The 22,254-nt window shown below is 38.3% G+C and overlaps 1 protein-coding gene across 2 annotated transcripts; it reads left to right on the forward strand.

Moving 5' to 3' along the window:
• The first annotated feature begins 516 nt into the window (after positions 1 to 516).
• On the forward strand, positions 517 to 14,098 carry LOC110113373. Of its 2 annotated transcripts, XM_020845927.2 has the most exons (7): positions 517 to 881; positions 1,047 to 1,352; positions 5,293 to 5,384; positions 5,463 to 5,582; positions 5,656 to 6,447; positions 7,029 to 7,251; positions 13,336 to 14,098. In XM_020845927.2, the coding sequence occupies exons 2-7, from the start codon at positions 1,052 to 1,054 to the stop codon at positions 13,749 to 13,751; spliced, it is 1,944 nt and encodes a 647-aa protein (XP_020701586.1). In that variant the 5' UTR covers positions 517 to 881; positions 1,047 to 1,051; the 3' UTR covers positions 13,752 to 14,098. The 2 variants fall into 2 exon arrangements, with proteins under 2 accessions (XP_020701586.1, XP_020701585.1); XM_020845926.2 differs by having other exon boundaries at positions 518 to 1,352.
• Positions 14,099 to 22,254: the final 8,156 nt, after the last annotated feature.

Here is a 22,254-nt window from a genome sequence, read left to right on the forward strand (position 1 = left end):
CTGTTTGTGTGCTGGATCTTCGTACAATGCTAAGACGTTAAACTAAATATTTCTCTACCGCCGCGAATACTCCAGGACGCAACAATGACGAGTGGCAATAGCGATGGACAACAACGGATAGTGGTGACAGTAGCCACAACAACGAATGGTGGTGTTGGTGAGCGGCAGTGGCTGTTGGCGGCGATGGTGGCCTGCAATAGCAGACAGTGCCTGACGGCGTTGGTGGCCGGCGGCGATGGTGGTGGCTGAAGGTAGATGGAGGTGACGGTGACGGTGCAATCAAACGGGCTTACTTGCAATGTTTACTCACTCAAAATCCGATGAGTTTAGCGTATCTAAAAAATAAGCTAAAATAATTTACACCAAATATATTTTACTTTAATTCACATTCTTTTTTCATCAAATAAAACATCAAAATTTTGAAAACCCCTTGATATAAAATACTTTAGGCCGATTTGAAATCCCACCGGACAGCCCCTTAAAATAATCAAGCAAGACTTCAATGGAAAATAAATGAATGGATAGTTTCATTGCACCGCAAATTAGGATCTTGATTGGAGACAACAAGCTCTGTAAGGAGGGTCTCTCTGTTCCCGTTGCATAGGCAAGTTAACCTACCTAAGAGAGAGAGAGCGAGAGAGAGAGAGAGACGACGAAAGAGAGAGTTAAACAGAGGTCCTGGTGCGGCGGAAGAGAGAGAAAGAGGGCGCGACTGAGAACTGGAGAAAACGAGTGGAGACCGAGAGAGAGAGAGGAGCTTCATCAGTTCAGCACTTAAGAACCACCGAAACTCCCTCCGCCGCATCCGCCCTTTACGCCGTTTCACAACAGCCTCCACCGCCGAAGGCGAAGACTGTCTTGTCGTACCCGGTCTCGCCATCGTATGCTTTCTCTTCTCTTTTCATCTTCTTCTTTCTTCCGCCGGTCTCCCCAAACCCATGAAGAGATTATCGCAGAATCCAAAGCTTTTTCGCTGGAAATCCTTCCTCCTTTTCCTTTGATGTTCTCAGTTCAGCTCTGATCCTTCGTCGCCACTCTCTCCACAGTTCTGATGGCGGCGACTGCGATAGTTTCCGATTTTGTGGAATGGAGGGAGAGTATCATCTCTCAGGAGCGCGGAAGCCGCGTTGTCCATTACTTCCTTGAGGACTCTAACGGACAATCCCATCTCGCCGTGATCGGCACCGAGAGGAGCTTGAGACACATGCTCTATGTGGTCTCTGAAGAGTTTCACCAGTCCTATTGCCCAGACAAGTCTGCAGTTTCAAGCCTCAAGTGGAGATCGAGAAGAGAGGTCGTAGATTGGCTTAGTTCGTTTCTCCCGGGGAAGATCAAGTCGCATAATCATTCCAGTAGTGGATCTCTCTTTCCTTTTCGTTTGTCTGCGTTAGATTTCATCTGCTGACTCGTTTATTAGCTCACTTGCGCATATGAAACAGCTTTCAACTTTTTCTATAGTTCTCTATGTGGCTTCTGATGATATTGTTTTGCTTTTTGATGTTGATGTCTCGATCTTAATAGTTTTGTTCTTTCTCAGCATGTTTGGAGTATTGATTCTGCTGTAGTTTGCCTAGGAGTGGCGCAACTTCATAAACAAGAAGACACTTTCCTTCGATGCCAACTATTATCTCATCTATACATCATTTTCCTGTTCTTTTACTATTCATTTATTTGGTGGCCTGGATTGTATACCCAATTTTTACTGTCATCCTGATATTGGCGTTGGAAGGTTTGATTGTTATTCTTTCTGTTGGAAAAATTGAAGCTATTGACTTCGGTGTGCAAAATGGAAGCCCATGTAGGCTTGTAGGTTGGGACAGGTGGTTTCCTTGTTCTGGCACTGGCCTCATATTCTGTTGACGGTTAGTTGTTTACTTAGTTTGTAGATCTTTTATGAAAGAATGTAGTCCTGTGGGTTCCGTATCCAGTCTTAAAGAAATATCCTAGTATTTTGTCAATTTGACTAATTAATATTTATGCAGGACTTGGTCTCATATTGATGCATCATGCATGTTTTATCGGTTTATTTATATCATGTAGTTTGCATATCGTTGTGAGTTGATTATTGTTTTTCAATTAAACAGGGCCCCTGCTGTAACCAGTGTAATATGATTAGTAGAATAATTCTGGCTTTTATGAATTAACCTATTGCTATTTAGCTTCATGAAGCATCATTTTGTTTATGTAATTTCATGTTGATATATATATATAGTAGCAACAACAACCACCTTGTGGTGTAGCCGTGTAGGAAACCAGTGCAAGGTAAACGGGTAGGGAAGGAGAAGCAAAAATGAAAAATTGTAAAATACTATACTTCTTAAAATAATCAACTGTGGGATTTATTTAAGCAATTTTCCCTTATGCCTGTGAAGTCTTTATCGCTGGCATATAACTCCTTTAGGTGCTCAATGCCAGTGATTTCAGTGGACAATGCAGTGAGAAGATTATTGTGGTGGTTGAGTGCATTGGTGACTTGATTATGTGTTTCCACCTTATGTTTGAGGGTGAAATTGATTTTTTGAGGAAAGAAAACCCAAAGCGCATTCATCTTACTTTAGTTCTTTGAGAGATAAGAATTTAGAGGGCTTGGCAGTCACTGTGCAACACAAAATCATGGTATAGTAGGTAATGCTCTTATTGCATGAACAATAGCATACAACTCATGCTTGTAACCCATCCAGTTTTGATGTTGCGGGTTCAACTTTTCATGAAAAATTCATTGGTTGGACGTCTTGAGATAGGATAGTGCCTATGCCCCAAAGCGGAATCATCTATCTTGACCAAAAATGACTTTTTGAAGTTTGGTATGACATGAACTTGGGCGGAACTCAACTTATACTTGATAGTTTTAAAGAAACATTATTATTCATCAGTCTAGGAAAATTGCTTTAACTTAATGCAGTTTGTAATATGCCTTTAAAATGCTAAACCCACGAATGAATCGCTTGGAGAAGCTGGCTAGGTTGTGGAAGCTTCTTGTTTTAGTGTCAAAACTAGGAGGCGGTTAGTCTGAAAGTCTGAAAGTGCTGTAGCTTTTCTAGGATCTACATGGACACCATTGGAACTAAATCAACTAATAATGAATCCTAATACATGCACTGCTGTGGTTTCGAACTCGCATTTGCTTATGTTGAAGTGGTGAATGTGGAGCATGGGGAAAATTTGTTCAAAATGTTTGAAATGAGCAGTTTGCGATGGTTCAAATATAAGAATGTCGTCAGAATAACCAACACTAGGAGTTTAAGAGAGGCTTCAGTGCATTGGTCATGAGTTGTATGAACGTGCTTAGTGTGTTGTATCGCTCGAAAAGAATCACCTTCAATTCATAAAGCCATTTGCTCATTTAAAATGTAGTTTTCCACTCATTACTGGGATTAATTGGTGATAACTGCCGAGCATGTCAAGTTTTGTGTAAGACTTAGGAACTTGTAAGCTTGTTGAGCATATCTTCGAGGTGGGATATTTTACTATAATTTTATTAATTGTCTTGTTCTCCACACACATATGTCTTATCTTATCTTCTTGCAATAAATTGTGATTGATCAGACTCATTTTATAGTGTGAGAGATTAGGCAAAGAGCTGTTAGGATGGAATTCAATCTGACATTATATTGTGCTTGATCAGTTCATTTGAGGGCAAGTGATGTAGGCATGGCGCATGGACTATGTCTTGCAATAACTTGTGCTTGATCATGCTCATTTTATAGTGTGGGAGATTAGGCAAAAAGCTGCTATGATGGAATTCAATTTGATGTTGTACTTTCTTGAGTGACATCATTCCCATTGGCAGGTCAGTTGGCCAAATAACCAAAAAAAATTTCAATAGAGTTATGACACGTTATGACATTGCCTTCTTCTATTATAGCAATTAGAGCAAATAAAGAATTAGTTTCTTTCTGGGTTTCTGGCAGGGATTGAACTAATACCATTATAAATGCCGATCTTTCGTGTGATCCTGTGAGCTTTTGGATTTGGATACTGTGAACTTCTTCCCTTTCCACTCAAACAAGTAAACATTTATCCCGACAGTCATATGTTGCTCTCATAATTAATTTCCAAGGGCGATCAAGTATTAGGTGACATACATTCCTCACATTTTGATAACCTCTTATGATACTTTGTACAAGAAGTGTTTGCCAATAGAGAAGGTTATCCAACACATATCTATAATCAAAATTTTAACCCTGAACCAAATTGATCTTATAGGTGTGGGGATGCTTGGTTGCTTTCATATTCAGTGCTCTAACTACAGTTCTAGAGCAGTGCAATTGCTATTTATCAGTAGTTCGCATACTTTGCCATTAGTCATACAACTGGTGTGGAATATGGCGTGAGATTTTGTTAAAGTGGGTTCTCGAGGCACGATAAGAATCTTTGAAATAATGCAAGTGATGACGTCCTGTTCATCGCCTTGAGTTCTTCTACTTAATTATCAATTGTGGCATTGTCTTTGGTATAGGACCCATCTTGGCCTCTCTTGGCAAGTTGAAATTGTTTGCGAGTTGGGCACTCATTTGATTTGTGCCTTGATTGGAAACAATGAAAATACTTAAGGTGTTTGGCTTGGCATACGGATTCTCATGCGCAGGTGAAGCATATTGCTGATTCATCTTGAGTTATGGTGGGGGTTGCAGCTTATGAGCATGGGATTTAAGAGAGAAGAACTTGGGATTGAGATTGGGCAATTGAGCTTTGTTATTTGGATGAGTAACTCCTTTCAATATGAGAAACCATGGGAATGATGACTTAACAGAGAATCTGCCTCTTATGCTAGATTCACCACTTGCAACAGGACCAAACGTAGTTTGTTTTGAGCTTTTTGTGTACTGTATTTTGAAGGCCTCCCATATACTATGCCACCAATTGATTAGTTGATTCATTTATGTTGTTTCTTGTGCTAAACCGATAAATTTTTAATAGGTGATTACGAGTTAGAGTGACATAGGCAATAGTTATCTACTTGACATATCATGCATTGTTCTTTAATGAGATTGTTTTTACTAATGGGGGACCCATGATTATTTTGTATCTGGTTGTATTGCAAAATGGTATAGATGTTATAGAAAAAAATGGAGTTTTGTGAAAGCTATAGGTTCATTTGTCTTACATTTCATGCTCCTAATTTCACTAATTCTCCAGGAGTTGGCATTTATTGATAATATTATCTCTTAATCTTTTTCGGACAATATATTAAAAGTTATCCCATTCTGAAGCTGTTCTATTATTGTAATTTCATTACCAGTCTTTCCCATAAGAATGGATGTCTCAGTAGTGTTACAATTTTAATTGCAGGAGCACTGAAAAATGGTCCAGCAAACTCTTTGGGTGCTAAGATCACAAGTAATGGAGTTAAGGATTCAGGAGGCTTCGTGCATAAGCATATGGTATTTGATTGACGAGAAAATCTTCTTTGTTATTTTGAATCCTACTTGGATAAATCATTTTTCCAATTTACATTCCAGGATCTTGGCAGGAGCTTGAAAGGCCAACACTCAGAGATCACGTGGTTTGGAATTTCCTGGATCTGTGGCAAACAACTTAAGCATTACGAAGCATTTTATCGCAATGGGACAACCATTTTTGTAAGCGTCAGCTTATTTAGTTATTGATTTTTTGAAATATTCTTAAGAATAAACTATTTTGTTTTTAATGCAGGCCCATTCTTTTGTTCTTGTCATGTCAGAGGAAGAAACTCGCTATCTTGCTTATCTAGAAGATATGTATGAAGATAAGAAAGGACAAAAGAAAGTGAAAGTGCGCTGGTTTCACCAGGACCAAGAATTTGATTGTACAATACCACCGCCAGCTCCACACCCTAATGAAGTCTTCATAACTCCTTACTCGCAGGTCATAAGTGCCGAGTGTGTTGATGATGTTGCTACTATTTTAACTCCTGAACATTATGAGAAGTGTTCAGCAACATCTCCTTATTCGTCTTCCTGTGGTCTGCGCTTATGCTTTAGGCAATATAACAAAAAAAAATTCAAATTCTTTGATCTAACATCTCTGGGTGGATATTTTAATCAGCCTGTTCTTTCATCCTTGGATATCTGTTCTTTTTCTGGGGAGCAGCAATTCCGCAATGCCTGTGATATAAAACATGTTGGATCAAAGAGAATGACATTTGTCAAGAGCCATCAGAGGATTTTGAAGGACCATTTGGATATTAAAATGTCCAGTGACAGAAACGAAATGAGAAAACTCTGGCCAGCATGTCATAACTTGGGATGTGATCTGACCATGAGAAGGCCTCTGTCAGTGAAGTTTATAGGACCACGTAATCTGCCAAAACCTCCCTACAAAGCGGATGAGAAGATTGAGCTACTATGCCAAGATAGTGGCATCAGAGGCTGCTGGTTTAAATGTACTGTTTTAAGAGCAAGTCAAATGAGATTGAAGGTCCGATATGACAATGTGCAGAATGAGGATGATTGTGGGAACTTAGAGGTACGAGATAATGACATTCTCATTTTAGTGCAAGACATATAACTAGCTTAATGTATAACATGAAAGAAAATGATCGCTAAAACTATAGCTTGTCTATACAGCAGAAGTTATAGGTCTGTTCTTATTTTTACTTTTTGGTATAAGTTCTAAATATTTATGCAGATTTGCATTTATCTATTATAGACCGGAACTGCCAATCTAATCTGAACCTGCATTCAATTGTTTTAATATTTCTTCTTTACAAATTAGGAGAAACAGTTGCAATACTTTTCAATTAATGAGAGCCCTGGCAATGTATGGAACTACTAACCAGTGGATGTTTACAGGTTACTTATGCTGTGGGTCACCAATATATGTCAGCCACATGCTTGATCTATTGGTTCTACGCATATATTATTATTCTTTACAAAAATACGTGGAAACATTCCTGTCAATAATTTTTATCAGACATCTAACTATGCTGATTGCTATAAATTCTTTTTTTTTTCCCCCTTTTTTTAAAGAAATTTAGTTGATAATGAAGCTTTGTTAGATTGATAGATACTTGTATTCTTTCTGAGTGTTAGTTTTTTTTTTTGTAGGAATGGGTACCTGCTTTCAAAGTGGCTGCTCCTGACAAATTGGGCATGAGGCTTTCAGGCCGTTTTACAATTAGGCCATTTCCTGAGTGTAATTATATACCTGAGGATGCTGCCTTGCAGATTGGAACAGCAGTGGATGCATGGTGGAATGATGGCTGGTGGGAGGGGGTTGTTATTGGAATGGAATGCTGTGGAGATGATAGCTTGCAAGTATATGTTCCTGGTATGAATTTTTTACATTTGCTATATTGATTTATTTCTCTCTACCTTAATTGTTCTCATATCTTGTCTTTCACCGTTGGTACTGTGAACTGCATGATTCCATGCTATTTTTGTTTCTTAATAGATGAAAGAGTGCTCTTAGTGTGAGTGATCTAATGATCATTGGTTCACTACTCGCCAAGCTTTCAGAACTACCATGCTACATGAATTCTTCCAGGATTTTCTTTGCCGTGTAACTTAACTTTTACACAATAAACACTGTTTACAAAATTGAAAGGACTCTCTTTTTCTCGAATGTTCTAAAATATTTCTAGAGAATAGAAACCATGCTGGCTGTGAACTCACGCTGACACATAGTTTGACTGTTGAATCAAAACTTAAAAAGGCAGTCTTGTGTAGTTTCAACGAGACCTTGCTTCTACTATGTAACTTCTACTGAGATTTGGTTTTAGAAGAATGGACAGTTTATTCTGCTTAGTGATGAACTGTCTTGGAACTTTTACTCTATTATTCTAAAAGAACTTTGTTTTCCATAAAGCATAAAGAAGAAGTGGTTCAGTATGACACATTTAGTCAAGTAGAATGATGAGTTGGTAAAAAAGAAAATTGCATGTGTGCTAGAGTCTTTTTATGGAGGCATGAGGCACACGTCCTCTTCCTTCGTTGAATATTGCTAGCGTACATGGAATTACACTGTTGAGATGTTTTACTTCCCAGAGGAATTTCCAACAAATGCAGGTAGCTATCAATTGCAGCAAGGGAGTAAGAAATAGGAAAAAGATTGGGGCGAGAATATCCCAACCAAAACTTGTCTTTTGATCAAGATATCCACCCAATTTTTTTCCCAAGAAATATAATATAGTATATTGAAGCCCTTGCCACCGGCTAGTGGCAAGTTTTTTCTTGTATAACATGATTGATCGTGAGTTCAAAAAAGTACTTTTACGGGACATTGAGCTGGTTTTATTAGTGAGAATGATGTGCTATAGCTTTTTAATTAAGGTGAAATTGTTAGGTCAATCTGTTTGAGGTGGGGGTGATTAAGAACAAGCCCAAAGGTGGAAGTTATTGGACAAATATAATGGGATTCATGGAATACAATTTGGTTCATTTCTATAGAAAGATTGGCTTTTAACATATTATAATTTATCTTAAGATTAATGGGGAATGCTGATGTGAATTTCACATGCAAAATACTTCTGTTACAACCACCAATTTGAAATTAGAATTTTGAAAATTAAAATTAGATTTTAATTTTGATATTTGGTTCTAACCATTTAGTGGAGTCAGTAAGAGTATGCATTTATATGTTTGTATTGCCATTTTATTCTGAAGATCCTTTGCGATTCCTTCCTTGATTTTTTTAAATGAACTTATTTTGTTTTTTTTATGAAGATTATAAATAAGGATCTAAGGCATGTAGAGAGGGGGTTATGGTTCATTCGGTATGATCCTCTACAACTCTGAAATTTTTTTAATAAACTTATTTTGTTATTTGATGAAGATTATTAATAGGGATCTAAGACATGTAGAGAAAGCAATCATGTGAAGAATTAAATTGTTTTGGATGTACCAAGTTTTCTCCTTTTAAGATTAAGTTTCTTGATCAAGTATGGCACTTGAAAATCAAGGTTGAGGCTCTTTCCATGTACATGTTGCTGCTCTTCGGTGATGTTGTACTCTTTCTTCTCTTCTTCCCCTTTGAATTATTTTTTCATTATGGGTTGAAAGTGTGATTGAATTTTCTCAGACTTTCCATAACATGTTTTTCTTTCTTTGCATGGAATTTTGGTTGTTTGCATGGTTTTCATGATCTTCAACTTTCTTGCATTAATTTCTAGTTGCTTGTAAAATTTTCATTTGAATTAAAATTTATCTTTTTTTTTTCATTGATAGTAGTAAATAGTATTTTAAGATTGATAGTTTGTCTTTTGAAATTGTATGTTTGTTATATTATATGGTTTCATTTATACTTATATTGCATGCTAGATTCGTGTTAGATACTCTGCATCAAATGGGAGCCTAGTTTATAGGATTCCTCTAACTAGACAAGCGACCATTCTTGGTCCAACTATTTGAACCTTGATGTATGTGATCTGGTTTTAACATCACTAGTTCAAAAGGGTGTTTACATTGACTACATGAGAGAATATTCTAATCAAGAATTTAAAAGATCATAATTATATTGTAATAGTGGTTAATATATGTTAGTATTAGGCCAGCTTATGTTCTGATTTAGCAGCATTTGTTGGTAATCATTCTTTAAAAAAAGGATTGAAAATTTGATTTCTCTTAGTTTGTCTCTTAAAGATCGAGCATGTGATATTCAATTTTAGTGGATGTGAAATAAACAATAATTAGTCAATATTATAAGATAAAGTGATATCTAGGTGTTATAGAGTCAAATGATTCCTCATTCATTCCACATCTTGCATCCATGCAGCTGCTCTCCCTCAAATTTTTGATTGCGCTTCTTCCATTTCGATCTTGTCCATGCACCCAACATTGAGCTTATGTTCTGATTGAGCATTATAGATGGAGATATAGGTAGGGGTATAAATGAGTCGAGTGTGAGCTAGCTTGTCATATGCTTCTATTTTGTTCGTTATAGTTTTGTTTGTTTGAAATTATTTATGAAATCGTGTATGTGCTCAATTCGTTCAACTTCAAGCCAAACATCAATCATTCTATTTATCTACTAACCAATTAATTAATATGAATATATATATATATCGATAGAGAGAATGATGAGTTGAACACGATTGAACAAGGCTATTTTTATGTCCGATCGGTTAAGAAAACAAGCTAAAAATAGTTTAATATCAGCTCGCTTTAAGAATAAATTGAACACAAGCTTCTTAGTAAGCGGAACACATATGGTTTGTGAAACATGAGCTTTTTGACAACCCTAGATATATGTTGTTTCCTGCTTCATGTGCTTTTTTCCTCTCTTTTACAAGGTTTCTTTTCATTGCTTCTACCTCATATTGTCATTAGGCGCTTAACGAAAATTGTGAACTATGGAGTTCTGTTCTCCTCAAGTTGGGATTGTTATGCAAGCTGATACTTAATTGCCTATATCATTGAATGTTTCATCACAGCTATGATGTCATGGGTTGCTCGCCTAGATTATTGATTTGATTCATGATGTATATCAACATGTTAAGCCTGAGCCCCCAAATCCTCTTACACAATTGTTCATATTGCTATTGCTATTTGTTGTTTAGGAGACTTGTGCTCCAGTTATGACTCCTTTACTAAGATGACTTCTATCTTCTATTTTTTCATATAAGAGTTTCTTTCGACTCTGGTGTAATGATATATGATCATCACGATCAAATGATTTAGGATAATCTTGGTCGCATTTTTTAGCTGTTTCAATTTAATTTTATGCATGTATTAATCATGTTGCTTATGCAAATGTACAATTAGGACACATTACGTCTTGTTTTATTAATTTGATATATTTTGGGTATTTATTAAAGCATACTCTATATAAGAATGCCTTAAGTTTGTATTTAAAAAAGATTTTATGAATGAATATTGAATCAACTTTCTCTTGCTATTTTTTAACTTATAATTGGTTTCTCCGTAATCTCCATTACCTCTAGATGTTCTATTAGATTTATCCTTCTCTTAGTACCTGTGCAAATGAGCGTAGCTTAAGCTAGCTTTTTAGTTATTCGTGTTCAGTTCGTTTGCATTTTCATTTGCTCGAAATTAGCTTGTGTTCGAAATTGTTCTTGAACATCGTATTTGTGTTTGACTCTTTTGAATTCAAGCGAATGTTGAATAAATGAAATAAAAATAATGAGCCAAATAAGATTGAGTCATTTTACTTGTATATATTAACCAATTAATAATTCAAATAATATATATATCATATATATAATATATATATATATATTATAGAGAGAGAGAAGAGAGAGAGAGAGAGAGAAGAGGGTTGAACACAATTGAGTAAGGTTGTTAAGAAAATGAGTTCAAATAATTGTTTAGTGTATGCAAGCTCATTAGATGAAGCATAAGTCACGAAGAGCTTTTTTAGTGAGCTGAACATGAGCTATCTGTGAATGACAAGCTTTTTTTGACCCCATCCACATTGATTATTTAGCAAATGCATTTCCCCCTATCTTCTTTTATTTCGTCTATGAGTTAAAATTTATGATCTTTATGTTCTGGTTATTGCACATGAAACGAAGTGTCATCACTTGATTGTTGCAAGTTCCAACTCTTCTTGCTCTTTCCCAATCGCATATATAATTTCCATCTTCAGAGGTAACTAATGCCTAGTTTTGTTTAATTGTTGCTGCTGTAAAAGTTTGTTTTGAAACAGTTGTGAAGAAAATGAAGTATCTGAAAAGCTGTTTGAATAATGGAGACATGGAGTTATGAGCATAATGCTATTTAGTTAAATTGCTTTATTTTGTGCTTGCTGAGATCTAAAAGCATATATTAATTGTTTGGTTTGGTTTTCAGCTTTAACGCTTTGACTATAAATGTCTGAATTGCCCATATATCAAAATTAAGTGTATGTAATTTTTTTAACTGTTAAAAAAAATTATAATTAAAAAAATTACAACATATATGTAAAATTTTTAAAATTGTTATTTATATTATCATTACTTCCAACATAATTTTAATACTAGTACATTAAAAGTAAATCTATTACTTAATGATTATAATTACTATTTTTAAATTTTTCTTTACATATAGATTTGCATTATTATTTCAATTATTTTTTTAAACCTTGTCAATAAATTCAAATTGTAAAACAAGGTGATTATTGAAAGGTCGAAGTTCATAATGATAATATCATTACACCATGACTATCAAATACAAATAACAAACATCATTGTATGCTTCAATATAAATAACTAGTCGTACATGAAAATAAACTCTTAACAAATAATATGAATGTTGATCGAAGATGTTGGTCATAAGTGGTCTAAGCCTTCAACCGCTATCCATTGTGGCATGACACCATGAATCCTTTCTCCTATTCTGTCTCTTATTGGCAAATCCCAGCTAAGATGCCTCCATCGATAGGCCCACCTAATGAAGAAAGTAAAAGCACCAAATTCTTGTACATTGAAGCTAACCCAATAAGATTTTCTATGAGCTATTTGCCGGTTTATTTAGGTGCCAGAATGATTATGGACAAGGGAGACCAGAAAGAATTAGTGGATAGAATCTCTCTCGCTATCTCTCTCTCTCATGCCTCTCTCATGCCGCAGTGTGCCTATTTGGTAGACCCAAATTACAGCCTCCTAATTAGGGTCGCTTAAGCCCTTTTGACAATGTACTGTGATTGCTTAACTCTCCCTGCTTCTCTTATTCCTCACCATCTTCGTCATCTCCGCCGCTACATGCTGCACCACCAACACCACTGGAAGGGAAAGGGAAGTTCTGCTAGAATTGATTGACGATGTGGGGACAAAGAAGATGACTCGAGAGACGTGGTAAGGTTTTGTGTGGGCGTGTGAGTGTACTTTGGAATTTTCGCAAATGGTTAAATGCGGCCATCCTGAGAAAGTGGTTGATGAATAACTATGATGTTTTAAGTGAAAATGGAGTTATTTTTGTGTTTTGGCAAAAATAGTTCTTCCAAACACAAATTTAATTTATTTTACCATTTTAAAATTGAAAAAGCAGTAAAAAAGTCCCACCAAACCAGGCCTAAAATAACACCATATGCAGCTATAAATGGGAATGAATGCTTGAGAAACACTCGAAATATTTAGATTAAGGCTAATTGCTAATTCATATTGCATGTTATGCCTTTTCCAATTTTCTTTATTTGTTATGATAAAATTCTTGCAAATATTCAGCAATCTTTCAAATGCTCATGATATGCATCCTTTAAACTTTTTTCTCATAACCGGGGATCTATCATTATGCACGTAACTATAAGTCTATAACATAGATGCAAGATAATTTAAAGCATTGACATAGGAGAGTTAGAAACGAGGGAATATTTCAACTTGACTTTTCTCTGCTGTCCCAATTTCTCTTAAGAAGCTTATTCAGACCGGACACAACTGTTGCTGAAGAAATGATGGATTTTTTTTTTTTTTTTTTTTAGGTGAAGATTTCTTCCTATCTTGTCAAAGAAAAAATGTTAGAATTTCTAATGACTGGTCAGGGAATAGATGGGTCAGAGTTGACGCTAAGCCAGACATACTATCATTGATATCTTCTGTCAGTCCAGTAGCAAAGCCAACTGCAAATGGCGTGTTGGCCAAGGGCGCAGAGTCAGGCTGTTCTGCAATGTCGGACCGTGAAGCCATTGCTACAAAAGCTAATTCAATTGAAGAAAATAAGCAAGCAGCAGGAAATGAAGACGCTAATCAAGTAGAAGGAAACTTGACAGAGAAAATAAATGGGTCAGTGGAGTGTGACAAGCCTTTCAGTACAAGAAAACGGTGCAGGGATGAAGCTTATGATGGACGTTATGAAGGTGAACTGGACTTAGAAGGCAATGAAAAGGCAAGCAATTGAGTTATTGATCCAGTCAAGTTTCCAAGTTGTATATATCTCACATACGCCTACCAGCTATAGAATATGGTACGGAAACTCGAGCAAATTTCCAGGGTCAGCTAACTGCATTTTTGTTGAGGGACCTTGGTTTGCTGCTCTCTGTTATCTCTCTTTTTAGCTTTTACATTAAAAACTTACTCACGTAACCCATATTCTAGTGGCCCTTCAATGGTTCCCCTCTGATTTTGTACTATGCCATGAAAATGTGTTTCTTGGCCTTAATAGGCCCAAGTAGTTCTGGGCTCCAACCTTGGTTCTTTATTGATGGTTCAGTTAAATGGGAATGGCTAGATCCAGTTGTTTCAGCAGTATTGCGTCATATCTTTTAATTTTTGTGTTGATTGCTCTTATGCCAGTTTCTGTTACGATCATATCATACTGCTGTAGCTTTTGCAGCTGCTGAAACAGTAGCTTTTGATTGGTTTTCAAGTGGATCAATCCCAATTATGATTAATGGACATCAGGCATAGAAGAGATCTCAATTAGGCATGCATTGTTTTGGTCTTTTAATTAGGGGTATGCGTTGTTTGGATAAAAGCGAAAAACTCATTCAAATTTATTTTATTTGGTTGGATCGGTTATGTTGTTAAATTATTAGTCATAATTTCGACTTTTTTATTATGGTTCTGTTTTTGTTATTTCTAAAATCAATTAAATCAAATATCTTATTTGATCAGGTTCCATGTTGACAATGGCATTCAGTTGCAGTTTTGTGCAGATTGAGATCAATTCTGATTGATTGTAATGAAATCTTCACATACGAATTTGCCATGTTATTAGAACAAATTGACTTAGAAAATATTTTTCTTTTTAAATTTGCAATATGCGATGCAAAGATTTAGCTTTTAATAATTTATATAATAGAGTAGATACTAAGGAAGGTGAAAGATATATGTATAAGTTAGCCAAACAAAGGGATATGAGTAGTAAAGATTTAGTTCAAATGAAGTGTATGAAGGATGAAGATAAAAGAAGTGTTTTTATTAAAAGAGGATATTCAACAAAGATGGATGACATTTTTTGTTAAACTTTTCAATGAAGATTGTGAGAATAAGATTGACTTTAGTGACCTTAGCACCCTAAATGAAAATAAATATTTTTGTTTTTATCGGCGTATTAGTAAAATTGAAGTTAGAGAGTCTTCAAAGAAAATGATGTGTAGAAAAGCTGTTGGACCTGATGATATTTTAATTGAGGCGTGGAAATGTTTAGGAGATGAATGAATTTCTTGGCTTACTATACTTTTTAATGTTATTTTGAAGACTAAAAAGATATCAGATGAGTGGATAATGAATATGTTGATTCATATTTTTAAGAATAAGGGTAATGCACAAGATTGTGCGAATTAATGAATTATAGAGGAATTAAGTTAATATGTCATACTTTAAAACTATGGGTGAGAGTTATGGAACATAGGTTGCGGCGTGATGCTAATATTTCTCAAAATCAATTTGGATTCATGCCGAGTAGGCCTACTATGGAAGCTATACATTTATTGAGAGGTTTGATGGAGAAGTATAGAGAGAATAAGGAGGATCTATATATGATATTTATTTATTTAGATAAAGCATATGATAAAGTTCCAAGAGAAGTGTTATAGAAAGTTCTAGAAAAGAAATGGGTTAATAATGCTTATATTCAAGTTATTAAGGATATGTATGCATGAGCTGTTACTTGTGCTCAAATAAAAGATGGTTTGACCAAGTGTTTTCCCATTTCAGTTGGATTACATGAAGGGTCAGCCTTAAGCCCATTTCTTTTTGCTTTAGTCATGGATGTTCTCACTAGATATTTGCAAGAGGTTGTACCTTGGTGTATTCTTTTTGTTGATGATATTCTTCTTGTTCATAAGACTAGAGGAGGAGTTGAATGTAAACTTGAATTATGGAGGTCAACCTTAGAGTCTAAGGGCTTTCATTTGAGTAGATATAAAATTGAATATATGGAGTGTAATTTTAGTAATAATAGATCTAGTTGGGGGATTGTGACTTTGGGCGATCAAGTCATTAATAAGAGTACATATTTTAGATATCTTGGGTCTATTGTTTAGAGTGATGGTGAAATAGGGATATTATCAGTAGAATTCAAGTTGGATGGTTGAAGTAGAGGAATGCATCAGGCTTCTTGTGTGATAGAAAAGTCCCCTTCAAACTTAAGAGAAAATTTTATAATATGGTGGTGAGACTTGCAATGCTTTATGGTGCAGAGTGTTGGCTATTAAAAGAGAAGCATAATATTAAGTTAAAGTGTTGTAGAGACGAGGATGCTCAGGTGAGTGGCTTTACTCTTAGAGACATGTACGAAATTGTCATATACCTGAAATGGTTGGAGGAGCTTGATAGGAAACAATAGGAAAACAAAAAAATAGTTGCTGAAATCAGAAATTTTGCAGATTAACCAAACAGATTTTTAGATTTTTATGGATAAAAACATAAGAAAAACACTATAGATTGCTAGGAGATGAAAATAAATAGCAAGATGCAAATGATCCTCTATTCGAGAGGAGGATCAATATCTCTAAAATTCTCTAGACCCCGCTAAGGCCCAAGACACCCAAGAGAACTTTAGAAATTTACCACAAAAAGATGTTGTAACCCTAATACAAATTCTTACTTAAAGCAAATACAAAAATAACATGAAAGGACTAAGCAGCCCTCAATAATTAGCCCTAGGTAGTGGACCCCACCCCAAAGGGGGTGGGAATTGGCTCATGCGATTCCGCAGGCCGACGGCTTATGTAATAAAGGAGCCACCGGCCCACATGTTGGGCAGGCTGGACTGCTGGACCGGTCCCAACGTATCAATACCCAACTCCCAAAGAACCACGTTGTCCTCAAGGTGAAAAGAGGGGAATTGATGTTTACCCTTTCGTAGGGCTTCCATGTAGCGTCATAATCAAGAAGGTCCTTCCACTTGATCAACACTTCTTTGATCCCCTCCCTCTCCTTGGCATACCCCTTGTAGCTTCAGGGGTTCCAATACCACTTTCAACTCTTCATTCATTGTTGCTGACAACTCTGAACTGGCTCTGTGATCCCTCAAAGTTCTCCTCAACTGTGACACATGAAAGACTGGATGGATGGTGGCTATTGTAGGCAATCTCAAACGATATGCTACTGCTCCAATTTCTCTAATATCTCTTAAGGGCCGAAATATCTTGGAGCCAACTTCTCGTTCCTTCTATAAGTGACTATCCTCTGCCTGTAGGGCCTTAGCTTTAAGAACACCCTCTCACCAATTACAAATTGGATGTCCTTCCTATGCCCATTCGCTTGTTTCTTCATAATCTGTTGAGCCCTCAACAAATGCTTCTTCAATTCTTCCAACACCATATCCCTCTCCTCCAAGTATGCTTCTACTGAAGAAACTGGAGTGACTCTGCCCAAAATGCGTCATGTTAGGTGGATCTCTCCCGCACAATACCTTGAATGGGGTCATCTGAGAAGCAGAATGATATGAGGTGTTTTACCAATACTATGTCCATGCTAACCACTTGGCCCAAGGCCAAGGGGTTTCCGACACAAAACATCGTAGGTATATCTCCAAGCTTTTGTTTACCACCTCTGTCTGCCCATCGATCTGTGGATGGTAGGTGGTGTTCCTCTTCAGAACTGTCTATCTGATGCTACTTTCACAGTCGTGTAGGGATGTCGTAGGGGAATGAAATGAGCATACTTTCTTAGCCTATCTACCACCAGTAGTATCATAGTGAAGCCTTCGGATCGAGGTAGCCCGTCTATAAAATTCATGGAACTTCCTTCCACACCGGATATGGTAAAGCTAGCTAGGGGCTGCAATAATTCTCCTGGAGTCATGGCCATGTACTTATTCCTCTAACAGACCTCATAATTGGCTACCAACTTCTCCACATCCTTGTGCATCCCCTTCCAATACAACTCTGAGGTGAGTCTCCTGTATGTCTTTTGCACTCCTAAATGACCCCCAATAGCACTCTCATGGAACTCCTAGAGCAAATGTGAAATATGAACAAATGTCCTAGGCAGTACAAATCGCCTCTGGTACAAAAGCCTCTCACCTTCCAAAGAATAGCCTGGGTGGCTTATCCCATCATTCAATAAGTTTTCCCTAATCCTCCCAACTCCTTATCCCGTGCACTCTCCTCCTTAAGCCCCCCCTACCCGCAATCTAGCACCAGTGGTACGACGCTACTATTGTCTACATCTTCCCATACATCTAGACAAGGCATCCGCAACCTTGTTCTCTATCCCCGTCCTATACTAAATTTCAAAGTCATATCCTAATAACTTTGACTGCCATCTCTAGTACTCCTCTGTCACCATCCTCTGCTCCAACAAGTTCTTTAGGCTTCACTGGTTCATCGTGACAACGAAATGCCGACCAAACAAATAGGGCCACCACTTTTGGATGTCTAGCACAATGGCCATCAATTCCCTTTCATAGACTAACTTCAGCCTGGCTCTAGTTGTCAACACCTAGCTGAAGTAGGCAATGGGTCGATGGGTCTGCATGAGTACTGCTCCCAATCCATATCCTAGGAATCTGTCTCCATTATGAAGATTTGAGTGAAATTTGGTAGGGCCAAGACCGGCATAATGGTCATGGCCTTCTTTAAGCTCTCAAAAGCTGTTGTGGACGCCTCCCCTTATAAGAAACCATCCTTCTTTAACTGTTTTGTCAGTGGCCATGCAATTGTGCTATACCCCTTCACGAACCTCCTGTAGTAGCCCCTCAGCTCCTTGAGATTCTTTGGCAATGACCATCTAAATATAGCTTCAATTTTGGCCTAATCCGCTGCTACCCCATCTTTAGAGACTACATGCCCTAAGTACTCCACACTGGCATGTGCAAAACAACATTTCTTCCTATTGGCCCTCGTTAGTGCTCTTGTAACACCTCTAAAACTTTCCTCAAGTGCTCCCAATGCTCCTCTGAACTGTTGTAAACCAGGATATCATCAAAAAATACCAACACAAATCGCCTTAGTTAGGGCCGGAAGACTTTGTTCATGAGGGACTTGAAAGTGGCTGGAGCATTAGTGAGGCCAAAAGACATCACTAGAAATTCATAATGTCCTTAATGAGTTCTGAAAGCAGTTTTTGGCAAGTCCTCCCTTTTCATTCTGATTTGATGATACTCTGGCTTCAGATCTATCTGGGTGAAAGTAACCACCCCACTCATCTCATCCAATAGCTCATCAATCACTAGGATGAGAAACTTGTCTAACACAGTTTCCTTATTCACCGCCCTATAGTCCATGTAGAATCTCTAACTCCCATCATTTTTCTTAAACAGTAATATTGGGTTAGAAAAAGGGCTCACACTGGGCCTGATAACCCTTGCTTCCAACATCTCTCAGATCAACATCTCAATTGTATCCTTCTGAAATTGAGGATAGTGGTAGGGCCTAGGATTGTAAACGAGTCGGGTCGAGTTTTAGCACTATCAAGCTCGACTCGTCAGTTAGAAAGCAAGCTCGAGTCGAGCTTAGGGGTGTCAATTTTTGACACGACTCGAAACCCAACCCGGAGATGACCCGAAAAAAATCCAGGTTTGGGTCAACCTGGTTAGCAAACGGTTCGGGTTCGGGTTCGGATTTTTGACCCGTTTGAAAAATGAGTCGGGTTTGGGTTAAATGGCAACCCGAAGTCAACCCGAGTTGACCTGGGAACATGACTGCATGTGCCTTGCATAACGTTAGCTCCGCAATTGGTCTCGTTGTTTCAGTCGCCCCATCTCCGCAATTGGTCTCGTTAGCTCTGCGATTGGTTCGATAAGCCGTCTGCGTAGCTAGCAACCTTGCCGCGATTGGTCGCTGTCCTGGTCGTCCCATCCCCGCTAACCCTCGCGTCACGTCCGCCTCCTCGATCAGTCACTGACCTCCGCGGCTCTGCCTCGCTTGCATGGCCACATACGGCCGCACTAGCATGACCCGCTGGCCTCAGCGCCTCACCCGCACCAGCGTGAGCCGCTGACCAGTTCGGTTTCGGCTTTTCGCGATCCTCACTTATATCGCGGGTCGGGTCGGGTCAACCCGGTAACCCGCACGGGTCGGGTTCGGGTTGACAAACCTGACCTGTTTGCATAACAGGGTCGGGTTAGTGTCAACCCGTTTGCGGCCGGATCATGTCAGGTTCGACTCGAACCCGACCCATTGACCCGAATGGACACCCCTAGTCAAGCTCAAAAGGCAAACTTGAGCTCGTCCCACTATAAACGAGCTCGAACCGTCTCGCGAGCTACTCGATTTTGTGCGAGATTTTGCATTTGTTCCATTTTTTCCGCCCAATTTCTCATTTTGCCGCCTGTGCTTGTCCCGTATTTCGAAAAGTAGAAACAATAGATTTTTTTTTAAAACATAAACCTATGGTAGCTTTTTTTTAAAATAACTAGTTTTTTATTTTTACTTTTTGAAAACTTCTCTCATATTAGTCATATATTAATGAAAAGCTGTCAAGTTAGTCATATCGTTAATGAAGATCCAAGATAGGTATAATTTTTATTCTTCTTTTTTAAGAACCTGTCATATAGGCTTCCATATCATTAATAAATAGCAGAAAATCTCAAACTGTTATTTTTTTAAAATAAAGATATGTTTATTGATTAATTTAATTAATTAAATAATTTTGAGCATAATTTTGAGTTGGCTCGTGAACTCACAAGCCAAGCCTCAACTAGCTCGAACTCGAGCTCGTGGCTCGATAAGCTCATCTCACGAGCTCGTTATTGAGTCGAGCTCGAGCAGGATCACAAGCCGGCTCAACTCACTTACACCCCCGGAAGGGCCTGACACTGATGAGTGATACACATTCTCTCAAGGTAATACCATGCTCCTGCTCTCTTGGCGGTGGAAATCCCTGAGGTGGCTGAAAAACTTTACTGCATTACTGAATCAATGGTTGCACTGCAAAAGGAATGTCCCTACCCTCCTCCAATTTGATCCCCTCCAACCTATGTAGCTCCACCATATAACCTTCCCCTACCTCCTATATGCTCTTCACTATGGTTTTAAGTGATACATTGGCTTTGGAGAGCCATGCTTCTCCCTTGATCAGTACCTTTCTCCCTTCCACCACCAGGTCCATCGTCAATACCCCTAGTTGACCTTGGTGTCCTTCAAGGTCTTCAATCACTTCATCACCAGGATGACATCAATGCTTCCTAAATTTAATGGGAGAAAATCCTCCCTCACTTGAACTCTCTGTATGGTCAACACCACTCCCCTACATATCACCTGGCTCGTCTCCACCTTCCATGTACCCATCATCACTCCATAACACATTGTATCCATTAATGTCACCCCCAATTGGTCCACGACCTGGTTGGAAATGAAATTGTGGGTAGCCCCACTGTCAATTAGCACCACCACTTCCCTGTCTGTTATTTCCCCCTTCACCTTCATGGTATAATTCGGAGTTAATCTTACAACTAAGTTCAGGCAAACCTCTGTTACATCCATATGTAGCTTGTGCTCCACCTCTCTCTACCTCACTCTCACCTTCCTTAGTTTCCTCGTCATCACAGACATTGAGAACCTGAAGAGTTCGGTCCCTATACATGTGCCTGCCCTAGAGTATACTTCTCATCATATCTGAAGCATAGTTCCTTCACCCTCTTCTCCTGCATCTCACTCTTAGTTAGTCTTTTGAAGTTCTCCCCCCTCCCCACTTCCCCCTCATACTAGCTTCTCCATGGGAGTCTCACGAATGTTGCTTGATGCAGGCCCCTTAGGTGCTAGAAGGGTGGTAGTCATCCTGTAAGAGCCACCTGAACTGTTGCCTCTGGCTCCCCTCCTGGTACTTTTGATCCTCCACTAGTTTTGTCAGTCCATAGCCTCTCCCAAGTCATGAGGCCTCATGACCGCCCTCACAGCTACCCGGATATCTGATTTGAGTCCCTTCATAAAATTCCCCTATATAACAGTCTTATGATAGTCGATCCAATTGACTTACTAGGTACTTTAATCTCTCGCAATAATTTGCCACTGAATCTTCCCGCACTAGTGCAAAGAACTGCTCATAAAAGTCCCCTCCCTCGCCGGTTCAAAAACGTTCCAATAAGCATTCCTTGAACTCCCTCCAACTCCGTATGGGCCTCCTCATGTCTCTTCACTGATACTAAGACAATGCTTTCCCTTCCAAACATAAGCTAGATGCCATCAATTTTTCCTCCGTCAATCCATTGACGGGGAAATACTTTTTCACCTTGTAGATCCACCAATGTGCATCATCCCCTTAAAAAATGGGCATCTTCAATTTCCGTAGCTTTGGATATCTCCCATTTCACCTGTATCATCCATAATTTCCCCTTTCCCAAGAGTTTGGTCCTCCCCAAGTGTCACGATCCTCCTTTCCACGCTCATACACATTCCCCTCTTCACTTTCCCCTCTCCTCCCTTCAAAATCAGCACCCCTTCTACCATAATCCCCATCTTTTCTTTCCCGAGCACCCCTTGGTTCATGCCCTCCATAACCACACCTCTCTC

Source organism: Dendrobium catenatum, unplaced genomic scaffold (genome assembly GCF_001605985.2).
Source record: "Dendrobium catenatum unplaced genomic scaffold, ASM160598v2 fragScaff_scaffold_800, whole genome shotgun sequence".
Classification (NCBI taxonomy): domain Eukaryota; kingdom Viridiplantae; phylum Streptophyta; class Magnoliopsida; order Asparagales; family Orchidaceae; genus Dendrobium; species Dendrobium catenatum.

Coding starts and splice junctions, on each gene's coding strand:
- LOC110113373 (XM_020845927.2), top strand. CDS start 1,052: ATGGCGGCGACTGCGATAGTTTCCGATTTTGTGGAATGGAGGGAGAGT. Junction 1,353..5,292: donor CAAGTCGCATAATCATTCCA/GTAGTGGATCTC, acceptor TTTTAATTGCAG/GAGCACTGAAAAATGGTCCA. Junction 5,385..5,462: donor GCTTCGTGCATAAGCATATG/GTATTTGATTGA, acceptor TTTACATTCCAG/GATCTTGGCAGGAGCTTGAA.